The sequence below is a fragment of the Muscardinus avellanarius genome (assembly GCF_963383645.1).
Source record: "Muscardinus avellanarius genome assembly, chromosome: 1".
In the NCBI taxonomy this organism is placed as follows: domain Eukaryota; kingdom Metazoa; phylum Chordata; class Mammalia; order Rodentia; family Gliridae; genus Muscardinus; species Muscardinus avellanarius.
The window spans coordinates 70,162,282-70,179,113 of record NC_137786.1 but is presented as its reverse complement, the minus strand read 5'-3'; the positions used below and the strand labels follow the sequence as shown (position 1 = coordinate 70,179,113).

Genomic DNA, 16,832 nt, shown 5'->3' with positions numbered 1-16,832 from the left:
CATACACATAGGCGTTAGAACCAAGGGACTGTTTCCAGGTTTGGAAACAGATTTATCAATGTTGTGCTCTTACCTGGTAAATAGACTGCTGTGCTTTCCACTGAGTCCTCATTAATGCCAATCAGGAAATCAGTTTCATTAGATGTTTCCAGAAGGGAAAACGGTGGTGTCACACGCTCCGTGTTTAATTCCACAGTGCTCACTGTTGCCTGATTCTCGGAACCAAGAATTCTCGCCGATAGTAGCATTTCTGATGCTGCCATTGTGGAATCCTCCCCTCCAAGGAAAGCTGCATGCGTTTCAGGGTTCATTTTCAAAGGAGAAAAAGTGGGCCTCTCAGAAGTCTGTGGGCTGGGCTGAGGCACCACACCTACCTCCACCCTGAAAGTTGCAGAAGCAGAAGTAGAATGTGGCCACTGTGAAGCACCTTCCAAATTAATGTCACTGGCAGCTGTAATGAGAGTCCCGGCCTCAGGAGTTCTAACACTGGTAAACATTTCAATTGTTTCTCCTGAAGTCTGACCATTGCCTTTGTTTGGGGAATCTTGGGAAGACTCGGGCGCTTCCTCAGCAAGTAGTTCTGTGGGAGAAGCTTTCATTTCCTCTAATGACTTAGATTTACTGTCATCTTCTGACAGTTCTGCTTCTGTGTCCAGAGGTAAGGATACAGAATGAGTTGCATGGACGTATTCTTCACTTGATGGTCTGACAGTGGCCTGGATATTTGCAGGAACTTCCTTAAGACCATCCTCTGAAGACCTTGGAGATGAGTGGGCATCTGTACTTGGCAGAGCACTTGGCTGGGGAACGTCTGTGTGTTCAGAGGCTCCACTGTGTACGTAGCCAGGGAATGACGTCTGAGAGGACAACTTTGCAAATGCTGAAACCACTGAGGTCATATCAGTGTGATATGGGGGACTGGATCCTCCCATCACATCAGGCGCTTCTGTTAAACTATGAGCCATAAGGCGGATATTACCCATACTTACATAGGGACTGAGGTCTATTAATGCTTCCTCAGCTCCTGAAGAGAATTCTGGCTGAAAAGAAGGACCAATGTTTTTCTTTTCTTCATACTCTGCCTGTGTCTTTTCTGAATGGCCCAATGTGGATATAATTTCACTTTGGTCTGCAATAGCTTGGCCATCAGACAAAGTGCTTGATTCAAATATGTCATCCAGAGGTTTTACTTTGATTTTTGATTCTTTAATCTCTGGGTTAACTGTGGCAGATTTACTGGGACTGAGCAGCGATGTTTCTGTGGGAAGCAAATTATCTAATTCTGCTTCTGTGCTGGGGACAGGAATCCCAGTTGCAAAGTTAAAGCCAGTGTGACCTAATAGGCTCCCGTTTTCAGAAATCATTGATTTATCATGCGTTGCCTGAGTGTAGCTAGCTGGAAGGGCATCGCCCGAGCTCTCAAACGCTTCCTCAGTGGAAGAGAGGTTCACAGCTGCCTCGTAATTATCTTGAACTTGGATGCTTTCGTCATTATTGCCCTGAGGTCCTGATGGTACTTCTGTATCTATATCTGTTTGCATTCCAAGAATGTCTTCATACACAGGTTTAGTGTGATCGATGTCTATGATAGTATTTTTATCTGATGTCAGCTCGGGAAGAATTTCAAGAAGGGTACTCTCCGTAATTGTCAATATTAAATCCTTATCCTCTTTGTCTAGGTCTATGATAATATTTTCAGTGGCTTTTCTTCTGTTAGGCTTTAAGGTAGAATCCTTGAATTCCCCAAAATGATCTTGGAAATTACCTGAAACACTTTCTGTAGGCCTCTCATATGGCACTGTATATGACAATGTGCTAGCTGTACTGGGGGGACTTTCATGCTTTTCTGAATGAAGAGGCAGCATCACAGAAATTGTTGAAAATGCATTCGCTGTGATGGCTTCAGCACTCGGCACTTGAGGATGCCTTTTCAGGAATCTATCAGAAACAAATGTAGTGCTTCCTTGCCCGGTTGGCTCAGTAGTTCCATAAGTGTGGGCTACATCAAAGATACCCACTTCTCCAGATCCTTCCGCAGAATTTTCATAAAGCAAGTCAGATGATTTTGGTGCTGCTGTAACAGATTCTTTGATCATTTCAAGACCATGAGTTCTAGCCAAAAAAACAGTGGAAGGGGTGGCTGTTTCTTTAGCGCCTGCTGATGAAGAATTCTCATCAGAGTCTTGCTCAGCTATGGTCTGTGGTCGACTAGTCTGGACTTTTGCTTCCCATCTGAGTGTCTGATTTTGAGGAGTTTCAGTGTCTGCAAAGAAAGGGAGAGGTGCTGTTGTGGACTCTTCTGTTCCAGCGTCACCTAAACTTTCTACTAAGGTCGAGTTGGATGCTGCCTCACTGCCTTCGAAGATGTTGTCTGTCGTGGAAATGAGTGGCCTAAATTCATTTTCCATGTTTTCCATTCTGTCATCATTCTCTATCTTATGACTGAAGGTGCTTATTTCTAAACTCTCCACATGAGAATCCTGGGAATACACTGAGCTAAGGAGTTGTTCCATTTCAGTAAAATTCGCTGACATGGTAGGTTGAGTAGGCAAAACTTCTTCTCCTGATCCTAGCCCAGAGAATAAGAGATCAGCGTCCGACTCTTTCACTGTGGGTCGCATACCTATGGGAAAGGGTGTTTTACTTTCATCATCTTTAGTTGGTGAATTTGTGACTGAACTTTCAGCTGGTGTTGATTCAGTTGCTAAGGCAGTAGTTAAGAAGTGTGACTTTTCAGTAGACTCCTGGGTAGTAGCATACGATTCTAAGCCTTTCGCATATGGTCCTTGAGTAGACAAGTAAATGAAGGGAATATCGTTCTCCTCCATTTGCTCTGCAGCACTGTATGTCTTCGTTGTAGAAGCATCTGTAGTATGGAGTTTAGTTTCAGTAAGTGTTTGTGAATCAGAAGTTGTTTTTTCTGGCCCTATTAAGCTTTGAGAGGATTCGAAAGGCTTTTGTTCTTGAATCTTTTCCCCTGATGCTGTTTCACTTTCAATCCCTTGTCTTGCAGGACTGACTTCTTGCCTGGACCATAACTTGGCTGGCTCCATAGTGCGGGGAAAGTCTACTGAAAGTGTGCTACTGATCTTTTCTTCCCCACGTCCTATTGGATCTACAGTGCTTTCAACTTCTGCTTTTGGTAAAATAGTGGATCTTTCATTAGTTTCATTGACAGCACCCAATTCTCCCAATCCTGGGGTAATAAATGGGGAATCTGTATCAGAGAAGTTTCCTACCACAGTGGGAATCGCTGGGTCAAAAGAGTTACTGACTGTGCCCTGTGATTCGCCTGAGCCCTCGGCTGAGGCTGGGAACTCTTCCCAGGGTAAAGCAGAAGTGCTGAGCACATCGCTACTGGGTACTTCCAGGTCAGGCATGAGATTGGTACGATCTGAAGTAGGTTCTAAGGATGGTGATACCTGGGCGTTCCTCAGTGCTTCCTCTCCAGAACCTTCCATCATCACTGTTTCTTCTTTTGTTATGGGAAGGGATACTGTTGAATATTCTCTAAAGTCACCACTAAACTCTTCTTCGAAAGGAAAACCCGTAGGAAAGTCCCTTATTTCTGCCTCATGATTTGGTTCTCCCGATACCTCTGCAATCAAATTTTCTTTGGATGTTTGGCTTGTAATTTCAGCAACTTCTCTGTTCGTCACAGTACTCAAAACTAGTTCTGTTGGCTCAGAAGAGAATATCGTATCCAAATGGGGAGATAAAGTGCCAGCTACTTCCTTCTTGGCTTGGATTTCAGACTCTACATTTAATGAAAATGATGAAACAGTGGTGATTTCTGGGTCAGCAACAGCTTCTCCAGATCCCTGCTCCATAGCAAAAGACACAGGGCTACCCAAAAGAGCGGTGACCCCTTCCTGAACAGCAGACTGGCTACTACTGCTGTGCTCAAAGGGCCGTGCCCCTAAACTGACTAAAACATTTGTTTCTGTAAAGACAGCAGTGGGACTTGTCATTTTATTTCCAGACTCTGTGGGTGCTGTCAAGGTGATAAAACTCGTCCTGGTCGCTGCATCACTAGATGCAACTACAGTTGAACTTTCAAAATCAGGGAGTAAAATTAATTGCTCTGATCTCTGTGTTGGTGAATGTATCTCCAGTGTAGATGCTGTGCCTATAATCCTCTCTTCCTCCTCCTCTTCCTCTTCCTCTCTCTTCTTCTTTTCTTCAAGAGATGTACTGAGAACCCATTTGGGAATATCTGTTTCACTTATAAATCCAGTAGGCACCTCTTCTGCAGAAGCTTGCTCAGAAGCTAAATAGATGGTGGTTGCAGGGACATCCAGAAGACTTTCTGGGATTGCTGTCCTGTTAGTGTCTACAGGAATGAATGTACCAGTAGCATTTCTCTGTGACAAATCAGTTACCAGGCTGAACGTTTTACTGTTGTAGTCTTCTGCTTCCCCAGAGCCTTCTAGAATGGGGACTGAAGAACTCCCTGAGAACTCCCCTATTTGTCTAGGGGTTATTTCTTCCCAACTTTTTATGGTAGACAAGGAGTTAATAGGCTGTGGGTTTTCCGTGAAGGTAACTGATCCTTCCTCTGAAACATCTGCTGACAAAGAACTTGGGACCATACTGGGACTGGTTGTGATAGAAGTATTTTCCTCTGCCTCTTCACCAAACGTCACTCCAGTGGCCCTTGAAAAGACCATTTTCTGAGACACATGATCAACAACAGCCTCTCCAGATGACTCTTCAGAAAACAAAGGCACAGGTTCAGATTGTACATGCCTCAGACTTTCAATTTCAGGACCTCTCTCTGTGACCAACTCTGCCCCCTCTGTGGTTTTTCCTTCAGAGAATGGAATTGTGGGGTAAACATCCAGCTCACCGCTTGAAAAATGTTCTGGTGTTTCGGGGTAGTTCTCAGGTTTCCATGTCATTTCCAGAAACTCAGTGGTTTCTTTAGATTCATTTGGTTGCACCACAGTGGACAATTCTGTTTCTGCCATGACAAACTGATGAGGATCACTTTCAGAACTGTCTGAGAAATTCTGAGAAGGTGCAACACTTTCAAACTGGCCACTCCTAGCTTCTGCAGCCTCTGGGTCCCTGGGAATGGTGGTGACTAGGTGCTTCCCATTTATGTACTGCACAGACGGGGTGGTTGTTACATCGGTCGCATTTGCGCACTCTTCATCTTCTTCATCATCTTCTTCGGGGTACAGTTCTATTTTAATTACATGAGGTAATTCAGGTAAAATTTCAGCAATTAGATCGCGCATTGAATCTGTTTCTTCACTACAAGGCTCATCTTCTTTAGATTCTGAATCTATTGGATGACCATTTACATTCAAATCACTCATTCGACCTGAAAAAAACAAAGAGTTTTCACAATACTTAAATAGAAGCTTTGGCAGTGTATGACAGAAGAAATCGATAGCAAGGCTGATCACATTCACACACACAGAGAAGGATGCACATCTTTTTGTATTAATTGCAATCACTCTTCTACATATGGTTGTCAGACTTCGATTTGCTGTTTTATGTTAACAATTTGAAAGACAAATCCCATTTAAGATGATACAAACAGGTTATGAAAACACTTCAATATGTTGAACAAAAAAGTCCATAAAATAAAGCTGAAAATCACATATGCATGGTAATCTTGAAATGCAAGGATTCATCTTTGTGCGAACTGCAAAACAAGTTAAACATTAAGACCATTTCACCAGACCGTGTACAAATGTCTTTATGTAAGGGAATGTTTAGACACTCTATTCAATACAGAAATGAAAAGATATTCCTTTTGGTCTCCTCATAGCCTATTTGAAAGAAGACTATGTTTTAGAAAAGTGAAATCATTGCCAACCTCTACCCCTATGGGAATGTGAGGGGAGCTTAGCCTCCTCCCGTACATGACAATAGAGAACCTTGGATGGAAGGCCCAACGGGAAGAGTTCACAGAAATGATCACGGGGGGAGACCTTCCACACCTCAATACCATTATCCTTTATGAGATGTGACCTGGATTAGATCCATTTTAGTTCTTGCTATTAACATTTTCTCTCAAGCCGGGCGTGGTGGCGCACGCTTGTAATCCCTGAGCTTGGGAGGCAGAGACAGGAGGATCGCGCTGGTTTGGAGCCAGCCTCGCTGGCTTAAGGGACCCTGTTTCCACAAAAAAAGTTAAAAAATAGGTCTGGAAGTGTAGCCCGTGGTAGTGTATCCCGGAGGTAGAAGGGCTTCCAGGAACCCCAGTACCACCACCAAAAAAAAAAAAAAAATCTCTCAAGAAAGTTCAGGACTCACATCTATATATTCTGAGCAGCATAGTTCAAATAAGACATAACATCAGAACAGTCCCTGAATTGTAAATTGCCACAAGGCATCAACCACAAAACCGAGTGGACTTTTTTGCCACCAGAAATACACCATCAAAGCCCTATGCCTTGGGCAAAAAGGAGAGAGAAATTCTGAGGCTTTGTTCTCATTGTGGTGCATCTAACCATCCTAGGAGACAGTCCTGCCACCACAGCTGCCTTGCATCCAGTAACACAGCAATGCAAAAGGTGCCTGCAGCAGCGCGGAGCCATGAGGAAGGCAAAGCACCTTGGGTGCCTCAGTGTCCTGCCCAAAACAACATCCCTGCAGAAGGGGTTTCCTGTTCAGCTCGACCCACACCACACAAGCTTAGGCTGTCACTAAGAAGTGTACAGGAGGAACGAATACTAAGATGTGTACAGGAGGAATGAATACGATAAAACCTTCCTCGCCTTTTCCACCCGTAGGCACCACGGGGAAACACAAATGCTTTCTCCTGGATTCTTCCCTCTGAAAGAAGCAGCTTCCCTCCTTGTTTGGATGGATCAACATCTAGCATTTACTGTTTAGTCAGGAAAGAGGAAATCTACTGAGGAGGAATCAGTACCATATCACTTGTATTCTAATTTGCTGGGCACAAACATAAATATTGAAGTACTGTGTGAACCATCAACATGTAAACTGTGAAACTTATTAAATATTTGTAAATTTATAAAAAGAAAACCAAAGACCACAAGACATAATTAATGTAGTCAGAGGACATATATTGTATTTGTGTTTCTCGCTTTCACCCTAATAAAAGCAAAAAACAGTTTTCTGTATCCCACAACCTCACTAAATTATCCCACTAAATATGATTTACATAGATTTGGATTATTCTTACCCTGTGCATACGCCCTTCCTATTTAACTTTCACACGACGCAGCTTATTTCTTATATCCCCATCTCATTCCACCCCATACATTCACTTACTTAAGCTTAAGTATATGGATACTCAAAATGAATGAGAAAGTTTTTGTCACACAGAGAAGTGAGTTTAGTCCCTTACTCTGGCATATTATAAAAGCAGAAGATGCATGCAGATTGTTTCTGGCACAGATGTTGTGATTATTCCTAATTAACAAGTTCAAAAAAGTGACTTGAACTTTTTGAAAAATATAATTAAAAACATAAACCTAGCTGGGCATGGTGGCACAAACTTGTTAATCCCAGCATTTGGGAGGCTGAGACAGGAAGATTGTGGTTCTTGAACAGCCTCAGCTACTTAGTGAGGCCCTCTGCAGCTCAGTGAGACCTGTTTAAAATAAAGAATAAAAACGAGGGCTGGGGGTGTAGCTCGGACGTAGAATGCCCCTGGGTTCTATCCTCACTACTGCAAGCCATTAATGTTGTTACTCTGTTTTGTTTTGTTTTTTTTTTTTTGTTTGTTTTTTGTTTTTTTTTTTGGTGGTACTGAGGTTCCTGGAAACCCTTCTACCTCTGGGCTACACTCCCAGACCTAATATATATATATATATATTGGAAACAGGGTCTCCTAAGCCAGCAAGGCTGGCTTCGAACCTGCGCTATCCTCCTGTCTCCGTCTCCCAAGCACGGGGATTACAAGCGTGCGCCACCACACCCAGCTGTTACTCTGCTTTTAAAGTGCCCAGTGTGTATAAGATTTTAAAAGGACACAATGAAATATTTAGATAACAACATTTTACTACAGTTTGCAATAAAAATAAGATTTTTTTCTATTTAAAAAGAATGTGCAGAAAATGTTGACACAAATGAATCTCTTGAAATACCAAATAAGCAATTTAATCACGCAATCAAAGTTTTTCGTTGCTTAATAGTATTTGAGAATGGGTGAATAAATCAGATTTAGTTATAACCATTCTATACAACTTGATGGGCCTTAATTAAAGTTTCAAAAATGTGCTGTGTGTGTGTGTGTGTGTGTGTGTGTGTGTGTGTGTGTGTGAATGATACTGGGGTGAATGATACTGGAGTGAATGACACTGGGGTGAATGATACTGGGAATCAACCCCAGAAGCATTCCATCTCCGAGCTACACTCCAAGCCCTATTTTATTTTTATTTTAAAATAAGATCTAAGTTTCAAAAGACTATTTGCTGAAGCCAGCCACAAACCTGCACTCCTCTTGACTCAGCTTCTCGAGTACCAGGATTACATTCAAACACCACCACGTCTGACTAATAAGGTGCCCATCTTAAACTGCTTCTGCTCTCATTTTACATTCAACCCTTTTATGTTGTTTTATTATGCATAAGTAAAACAAAAACTGATTAAGAAGCATTGCTTTCAGGTATATTATGTTTGCATCTATGTCTGCTTAATACTATGTCTTTCACATGAGTGCGGGGAAAAAATTTAAGTGAGAAACAAGAATCAGTGTGAAACATAATGAATCCCTGCAACATTCTGTACCATCTTATACATAATGGGGTTTAAAGCGGATAGGCTACTCTGACCAAATACAAAAATAAGGAAGGAAACTTCTGCTTGGCATTGCATAGTTAAAAATTCTCACACCAAGAGTAGGGTAGAAACATCCATTATTATAGATTTGTGGGGGTTCCCAAAAATAATCTTTACTTTAAAAAAATAAAACTGATATAAACATCCCATTATCTTCTTAGTGAATAAGGATACATGGACGGGTCTGTGAAATATAGTGTTGATGGTCTCAAAAAGTGGGGTGAAAAAAAGCAGAGAAGACACTAAGGTGTGTCAATGTGTCAAATGTAAACAGTGAAGAAACTGGTAGTCATGATGCTCACTTAAATATATATATATAGTCTTTTTTTCTGCTAAGCAAAGGGAGAACTCTCCTCCAAAACCAACAATTTATATAATCTAGTTAGCTATTGACTCATTCCAAGTCTACTTGATTCTGTTAAGGATATGACATTCGCTCTATGCTCTCTGATTTCAACTCAAATGAACAAAGTAAATCATTCTTCTAGTTCATGTGCCACTTACATAAAGAACTCTGGAACTTCTCACAGCTAATACACCTATGAGTTTAGCTTTTTAGACCGTAATAGCAGAATACTTCACCAAAATCAATTGTTAGATGCAATCGATTCTATCTTCTAACCAAAATAAATACCATGATACTTAAATCACACCAATCCAAACCAATTAAAGGATAACCTTTACATATACTTCAAAAATACGTTCATTTGGGTTTGTGCTTTCAAAATTAAGTTCACTCTCTATATCCCATGCTCACCATACGATCTCTCCAGGAGCCAACTGACTGCACAAGTTGGCTAAGTACCTATTGGGTATTAGACCCTGTGGATGACACTGGCTTATCACCCTTATAGCAATTTAGGTACACCATCTAATCCCCCAGTGCCCAAAACAGTAAGTTAGAGTGACCAATAAGCTAGAGAACTGAATTGTTTAAACTCTTTTCTTTCTGTTTTAAGGGGAAGTTTGCTGAGTATATGTATTGCAAATATACTTATCATTACATTTAGGTTAGTATTCCTTCCTCCACTATCTCCCAAGTATTTGGTCCGACTTGCCTTTAAAATGTTAGAACACAGGCCGGGCGTGGTGGCGCACGCTTGTAATCCCCACGCTTGGGAAGCAGAGACAGGAGGATCACGCAGGTTTGAAGCCAGCTGCACCGGCTTAAGAGACCCTGTTTCCAAATTTTTTAAAGTATAAAAAAATAATAGGTCTGGGAGTGTAGCCTGGAAGTAGAAGGGTTTCTAGGAACCCTAGTAACACCAAAAAAAAAAAAAAAAAAAAAAAAAAAAAGCTAGAACACAGAAACATATTAAACAATTCTATATATATTTAAGGTTTACAGTATGATGTTACGATATACACATAGATAGTAAAATAATTACTAGAGAGAAGCAAGCTAACATATCTATCACTTCAGTAATTGTTTTTGAGCATGTGACCAAAGGAGCTAAAATCTACTTATTTAACAAAAATCCCCAATATAATTCTATTAGTTAGAGTCCTCATGTTATAGAGCTCTATAAAAGTATTCTACTAATTGGGACTTAAATAAAACCAAGTGTGGTGGTGCACACCTCTAATCCCAGTACTTGGAAGGAAGAGACAGAAAGATTGCAGGTTGGAGGTCAAGCCACGGTAACTTAGACTCTGTTTCAAAATAAAAAAATTTAAAGGTTAGGGAGCATAAACTCAGAGGTAGGTAAGGTTCAATCTATAGTACCACAGCAACAACAACAACAAAAAAAGGCAAAATGAGAGTAAAAATTACATTGCTCCCTTTTTTCTGAAGTATCCTCACAATGAAGCAACTAATACTCCATGTTTAAATAAGTATTGTTAACTTCTAAATGGTCTCATGGAATTTCTTAACATTGTTTTGAGGGTGGAACTATATCGTTTACTTAGGGCTTTCAGGTTAAAGTTTTCTGCCAACAGATTCTCTACATATCAATCTACATTTTAATCTGTTTATATATCGTTTGTTTTCATCCTTTTAGTATTCCATGGATATGGCGGCTGCATAAAATCTCTCCTTCATGTAGATAGGTGAATTTTTTTTCCTGCCATATGGCCTGAATTCCCATCACCAATTTTTCACAGCTCAAGAGTCCTACTTGATCCTCTTTGTTTATTCATCCTCCAAAACTGCCTCATCACCTTCCTTTCCTATCACCACCTCCCACCTACCACACATATTATTAGAGAATTGCAACCATTCTAATTATTGCAAACCAGAAAGGTTTCTTTGTGGTGTATGGTGAGGGACACCTGGGCTATTGTGAAAGTAGTGGCCTCATTCCCACATGGCGATCTGCTCTATTTCACACTAACAGAACGACCTAACAGAATTATTGACATTCCAAGCTCTTAGATGAACAACTCCTTATAATAAACTGCTCTAGTTTAGAATTTTACTCCAAGAATAATGCAACTTCTATTTGAATTTCAAGAGTCAAACCACAGAACTCTATGGAGTGTATGTATAATCTTTTCTATGTTTATATAAATGTATTTTAACAGCTTGACTTGAATATGCTTCTACCATGGTTAATAGGCTTTTTAATGGCATTTCACACAAAGCTTTATTGCTAGCTGACCTCAAACTATTCACCAAGTATTTTAAAGTACTTCATGGCAGAGTTTTGTAGACAGAATACAAGTCTTCCAGTCATGCTAATACCAGACACAAAACATAGTTGGCTACGATGCGTGGGCAGTTGGTTAAAATTCATATTCTCTTTAGGGAGTTTTACAATTTATGTTGAAGAGCTTTTAATTAAATGTAAGCTATATCTATCAACTCAACAAAGATATATTAGGATTTATTATTTCTTTGTTATAATGGATTTCATTGTGGTATGTAACAAAAGATCATATTTACTTATTTTGAAAATGCAATGGATAATCATTCTAAAGTGCTTGATAAATACTTCCAGGACTTGAAATTCCTTAAGATGTTTAAACTTTTGGAACATACCTGTAGGTTTGTTCCAACAAAGAGACAGAAACAAATGTTTCAATTTCATTTACCTTTCATATGCTATTAATTTAAATTACATCCTAACTAGCACCTTAAGAAATGAAAAAAGCCATAAATTTTGACCAGATTGTTTTAAGTTACCTGTATTCTTAAAATGTTTAAAGTGATACACTAAAAATAGCATAAACTTAGTATGTAAAAAAATTTGACAGCAGTCATCAAGATATAAACAACCACCCTAAATCTTGTCAGATATTTTTTTTTACCCTTAATTACTTTAATGATGGAATATCCCTAGAGACAGAGAGTTTAAGGTGAAGAATGGAAGACAATATGACCCCTAACTCTCTTTGAGCAATGTTACCTGGGATCCATTTGGTTTAACTTTCAAACATGTTATCTTACACAAGATAGCATCCTCATTCTGAGCACAGAGCTTGGTAACTCTCAGTTCAGAGATTTTACAGCTAAAAAGGGTAATATATGTATACAAACAATATAAGTGTGTCTGATGGCCTTGCTTTTAAGAGGCAGACATGTTATGGGAATCATCTTTCTTCCTAACTTCTGATAATCCTCAAATACTGCAGTTCCTTCAAGTGGAAAGAGAGTCCTCAGATACAATATCTAGCCCAAGTACTCTGGGGAGCTCTCACTGAGTGTGGGCTCTTCTTATAAAAGAGGCCCAAAGAACTTCAAAACTTCCAATTATTAAAAAAAATAAAGGATTTCCTGCAATGATATTCAAGTAAGTTGGGGACCTTTCAACAAATTCTGAACAATGAAATAAAAATCTACATGAAAACAAAGTAATTCATGTAATTAAGTTTCCAAATACTTCCTTAAAAGATATAAAACAGAGCAAAAACATAAAAACCAACCATTAACAGTGCTTCTATTATTTTTAATTATTTCTCTAACATTGTTAATTCTTTTGCTTGCTAGATAGATATAGATAGATAATAGATGATAGACAGATGATAGATCTACCACGTCTTCTAATACTAGAAAAATGCTTTATTAGGATCAAGAATTTAAAAGTAAGTGAAAGCTTATTTTCTTGAAGTAAAACAAAGGCCTCTCATAAAGTTCCTCTTTGACCCCTGAAACTATATCTACAAAGCTAAACTTTATAAACACCATTTTATTTTTAATTATGTCACTCCTTTGTTGAAAAGTTAATAGTAGTTTCCAGTCACCTCTCCCACCTGCCCTCTCCCTGGCTCACACTTCCTCTTTTTCAGCTCTGTTGATGTCATGCTCTGAGGCTGTATACTAGAGCCCAGCAGGTCCATATTCCTATTTCAGTTTCCTTCTCATTTCCACCCAGACCTGTTCAAGAAGACAGTGCTTCAGAAAGCCTCTCTTGAACTCTACCATCCAGCTCTGAAGCCCTCAGTCTTCCAATACACCTTTTCTAAAACCCCTCAACCAATAGCCATGTCTCTTAATCTGTAAGAGGACTCATCATAGGAGTTCTTACTAATAAGTTTCCCCGTTGTTTTTATTTTTTTTAACCTCCCTTACATATATTCTAAAACAAAAGCAATGGAATACTTTAAACACATAATGCTCTCCTACCCTAGCCACATAGCTCCTCTTTTGAGAGTTTAGTTATAAGAATATCTACAGGTATTTGTCATTAAGAATGAAAAAGGCTGGCACAATGGTACATGACTAAATCTCAGGGACTCGGAAAGCTAAGACAGCACAATCACAGGTTCAAGGCCAGCCTTGGTAACTAAGCCAGACCCTGTGATCAAATAAAAAACAAAAAGCTCATGGATGGGAGGCCCCTGGGTTAAATCCCCAGCACTGCAACAAACAGAAAAAGAATAAAAAATGTTTGCTTCTGTTGGGTAAACACTTCCTTTGAAAGATTTATGTATTAGACTGAAGGAATTGTTGTTCTTTGGTTGCAATTACAGTGCAAGTCTAGACACAAAGAATCCTACCAGAAACTCAAACGGCAAAGATTTTTGTGGTTATAAGAATCTAGATAGTTAAAATGTGCAGGCACAGCCTCAATTCTTTTTATCATTTATTTTCTTTCCAAATCCATATAGGCTCATAGCAAGGCAGTAATCACTATTTTTCTAAAATATAAAGTAAACAGACTTACTTTGTTAGTACAGCCAAAAGCCCCCATAAGCACAATTCCTTTTAATCCCCATGTTTGCAGATAGAAGTTAACATGGATACAACAAAGAGTGGTATGCATTTCTGAGAAATTAAAAATGCACTTTGCACTCTATTATCACTTTTGATTCAGTTATGATTATTCCAGAAACCCCAAAAAACATGTATTTCAATGATATGCAATTACATATATTTTTTTCTTATTTACAGATCCCAAGGTTCCTTAACATTTGTTACAAAAAGTATACTCAACAAAATCTGCCCAAAGACTACCACGAAGATTCAGGAAAGATGAAATCATATTCTTTTCTCTCCAAACAGGGAACGAACGTACCTTCTACACTGACAGAGGTCAAAAGCAGCTGCCAGCTGAAGTGTCTGCATTTCAGCTGGCCACTGAAGGTCAGAAAGCTCTTGGTTTACTAGTAGTGTTCAATATTTATTGTGCATCAAAATCACATGGGATGCATTAGGAAATATTAATGCATATGAAAAAAACATTTAAATAGTAAAAAACACACAAAAATTCAAATGCCTGAGCTTCACCACTAGAAACTCAGATTCAGATTGTCTAATGGAGTTGGGGCTGTGGATAATTATTTGGAGGCTCCTTGATAATTCTGATGTATAGCTAAGATTGAGAAGCAGTGGGCTTTATTTATGTGGGCAATATTTATGCATTGGACGATTTTCCAGTGCCCTTCAAACATCCCACACACTGGTGTTGTGGATGGTCAGCTACGGGGCCTGGTTGATGTGGCCCTGCCAGTTAAACTCAAGGAACAGGTAAACTTGAGCCTTGTGTTTTCTCTGAGATCAGTTCTGAGACTGCCTGCCAACAATGCTTCTTATCTTATTTCACATTAGTCTCTAATATACATATTAAAGCAAGCAATTGGTCTTCATTACATACCCTCTTGCTTACTAATTACTTCAAGTTGCCTTCCCAACTAAGCCATGTATCTTATTTTCTTTTCTCCAGCCACATACTACTTGATCAAATGACTTTATTTCAACAATCTCTAAACATATTCTGGTAGTGGATGTAAGGAAATGGGCAGAGGCTTTTTTCTCTAGGTAGCAAAGGAAATGCCCAATGAAGCAGAGAAAGATGGGCTTTCCATGTGAAGATGACGACTATACTCTATCTCAGCATTTTCTCCAGAATGATACACTGTTATGTTTACTTTCTCCTTTTATTTTAAAAAAACTAACCCCTTTCACAGTGTAAGGTTAAAGTAACTAAATGACCCTCATAACACACCAGAAATCCTATGCTCCTAAGTAAAAGGATGAAGTCACTACAAGGCAGTCAGGGTATTTACTGTAGACTGATGACCCATGTGTGGCAGACAAGTTGGACATATTACAGTGACACTGTATTGTAATTAAGCGTTTCCTCCCATCCCTGAGATTCTTTCTGGCTTAAGACCTCCAGTTTTGGACCAGGCATGGTGGTGCACACTTGTAATCCCAGCATTTGGGGGGCTGAGACAGGAGGATCGCAGTTCATGGACAGCCTCAGCTACTACTTAGTGAAGCCCTTTGCAACTCAGTGAGACCCTGTTTCAAAATAAAGAATAAAAAATAGGGCTGGAAGTGTAGCTTGGAGGTAGAATCCCCCTAAGTTCCATCCCCATACCGCAAAAAAAAATTCTAGTTTATATTTTTAATTTTTTTCAGAGAAAGACTTTATACTTTACCCTGATCATTTTAGCAAGTATTAAGAAGGTTCTCCAAATTTGTTTATTTTCCTCCAAAGGATCAAGTCACCTATTTTTTTTTTTTAAGAACAATTGTATCTTTCTTCTTGCCAATAGATTCATACTAAAAAGTCTTGGCTCTATCTATCTAAGGAACATCGTGTGTGTGTGTGTGTGTGTGTGTGTGTGTGTGTGTGTGTGTGTGTGTGTTGGGGGAGGAGTGGTACTAGAACTGAACCCAGCACCACTCTACCCCTGAGCAGCACCACCAGCCCTATTTTTATTTATTTTGAAACAGGATCTCACTGAGTTACCAGCTGGCTTTGAACCTGCAATCTTTCTTTCTCATCCTCCCAAGTACTGAGATTATGAGCATGCACCACCAATCACAGGTAAAATATTCTATTCTATTTTTTACTGATACATTTTAGTTATACATCTTAATGGGATAAAAGATGGTGGAGACATAATACACATATCACCCAATTAGCCCTTACCCAATCCCCACCCCATTCCCTCCCCATCCCTCCTTCCCATTCTTGGCTTAATGATTGACTTTGTTTCTTTAAGTACATCACGTGCTTTAGAGAGGATATCATTTTTAATGAAATAAAGTAGGTTTTTCAGTTGTCCATATGATTCTCTATTTTAAAAAAGATATCTTATACTACTTCAATCATGTTGTAAAAAATTTAAAATACTTAGATAAAAGTGAAATATAGCCTGGTGGCGTGGTGGAGCACACTTGTAATCCCCGCACTTGGGAGGTGGAGACAGGAGGATCGCGCAGGTTCAAAGCCAGCCTCACTGGTTTAAGAGACCCTGTTTCCAAATAAAAAATTTAAAATAGGTCTGAGAGTATAGCCCAGAGGTAGAAGGGTTTCCAGGAACCACCAAAACAAACAAACAAAAAAACCTGAAATATAGTTTTCTCTAAAAAGCATCAGTACTATGCCCAGGAATCATGGCCCCATTCTTGGAAATTTCTTTCAATGAAGCCATTTTGTGATCAATTATTTTTGTACATGAAAACTTGCCTCACTGAGGGATAATACAATACTTTTTTGGACAGAGGTGGGTGATGTCTTCTTAAAAACATATCATTTCCTTCTTTACCTCAATAAAATCAAACCTCAGAGGGCATAACTTTTTCTTTTATCCCTATAACATCCCTCCCTACAAAAACAGTCTCAACACTGTCTAGACTTGTGAATACACTTCTTATTCATTGCACAAAT

General features: G+C 39.3%; 1 protein-coding gene across 4 annotated transcripts in view; it reads right to left on the bottom strand.

Moving 5' to 3' along the window:
* The window catches only part of VCAN (versican), a gene marked incomplete at both ends in the record, with an annotated part of 104,366 nt that overhangs the window by 41,880 nt on the left and 45,654 nt on the right, over positions 1 to 16,832 (bottom strand). For 2 of the 4 annotated variants that reach the window (XM_080696291.1, XM_080696292.1), the window contains one exon: positions 74 to 5,329. The exons of the other annotated variants lie outside the window; for them this stretch is intronic. In XM_080696291.1, the coding sequence (XP_080552417.1) occupies positions 74 to 5,329 (5,256 nt within the window). The remainder of the gene's footprint in view (positions 1 to 73; positions 5,330 to 16,832) is intronic. 4 annotated transcript variants of the gene reach the window in all.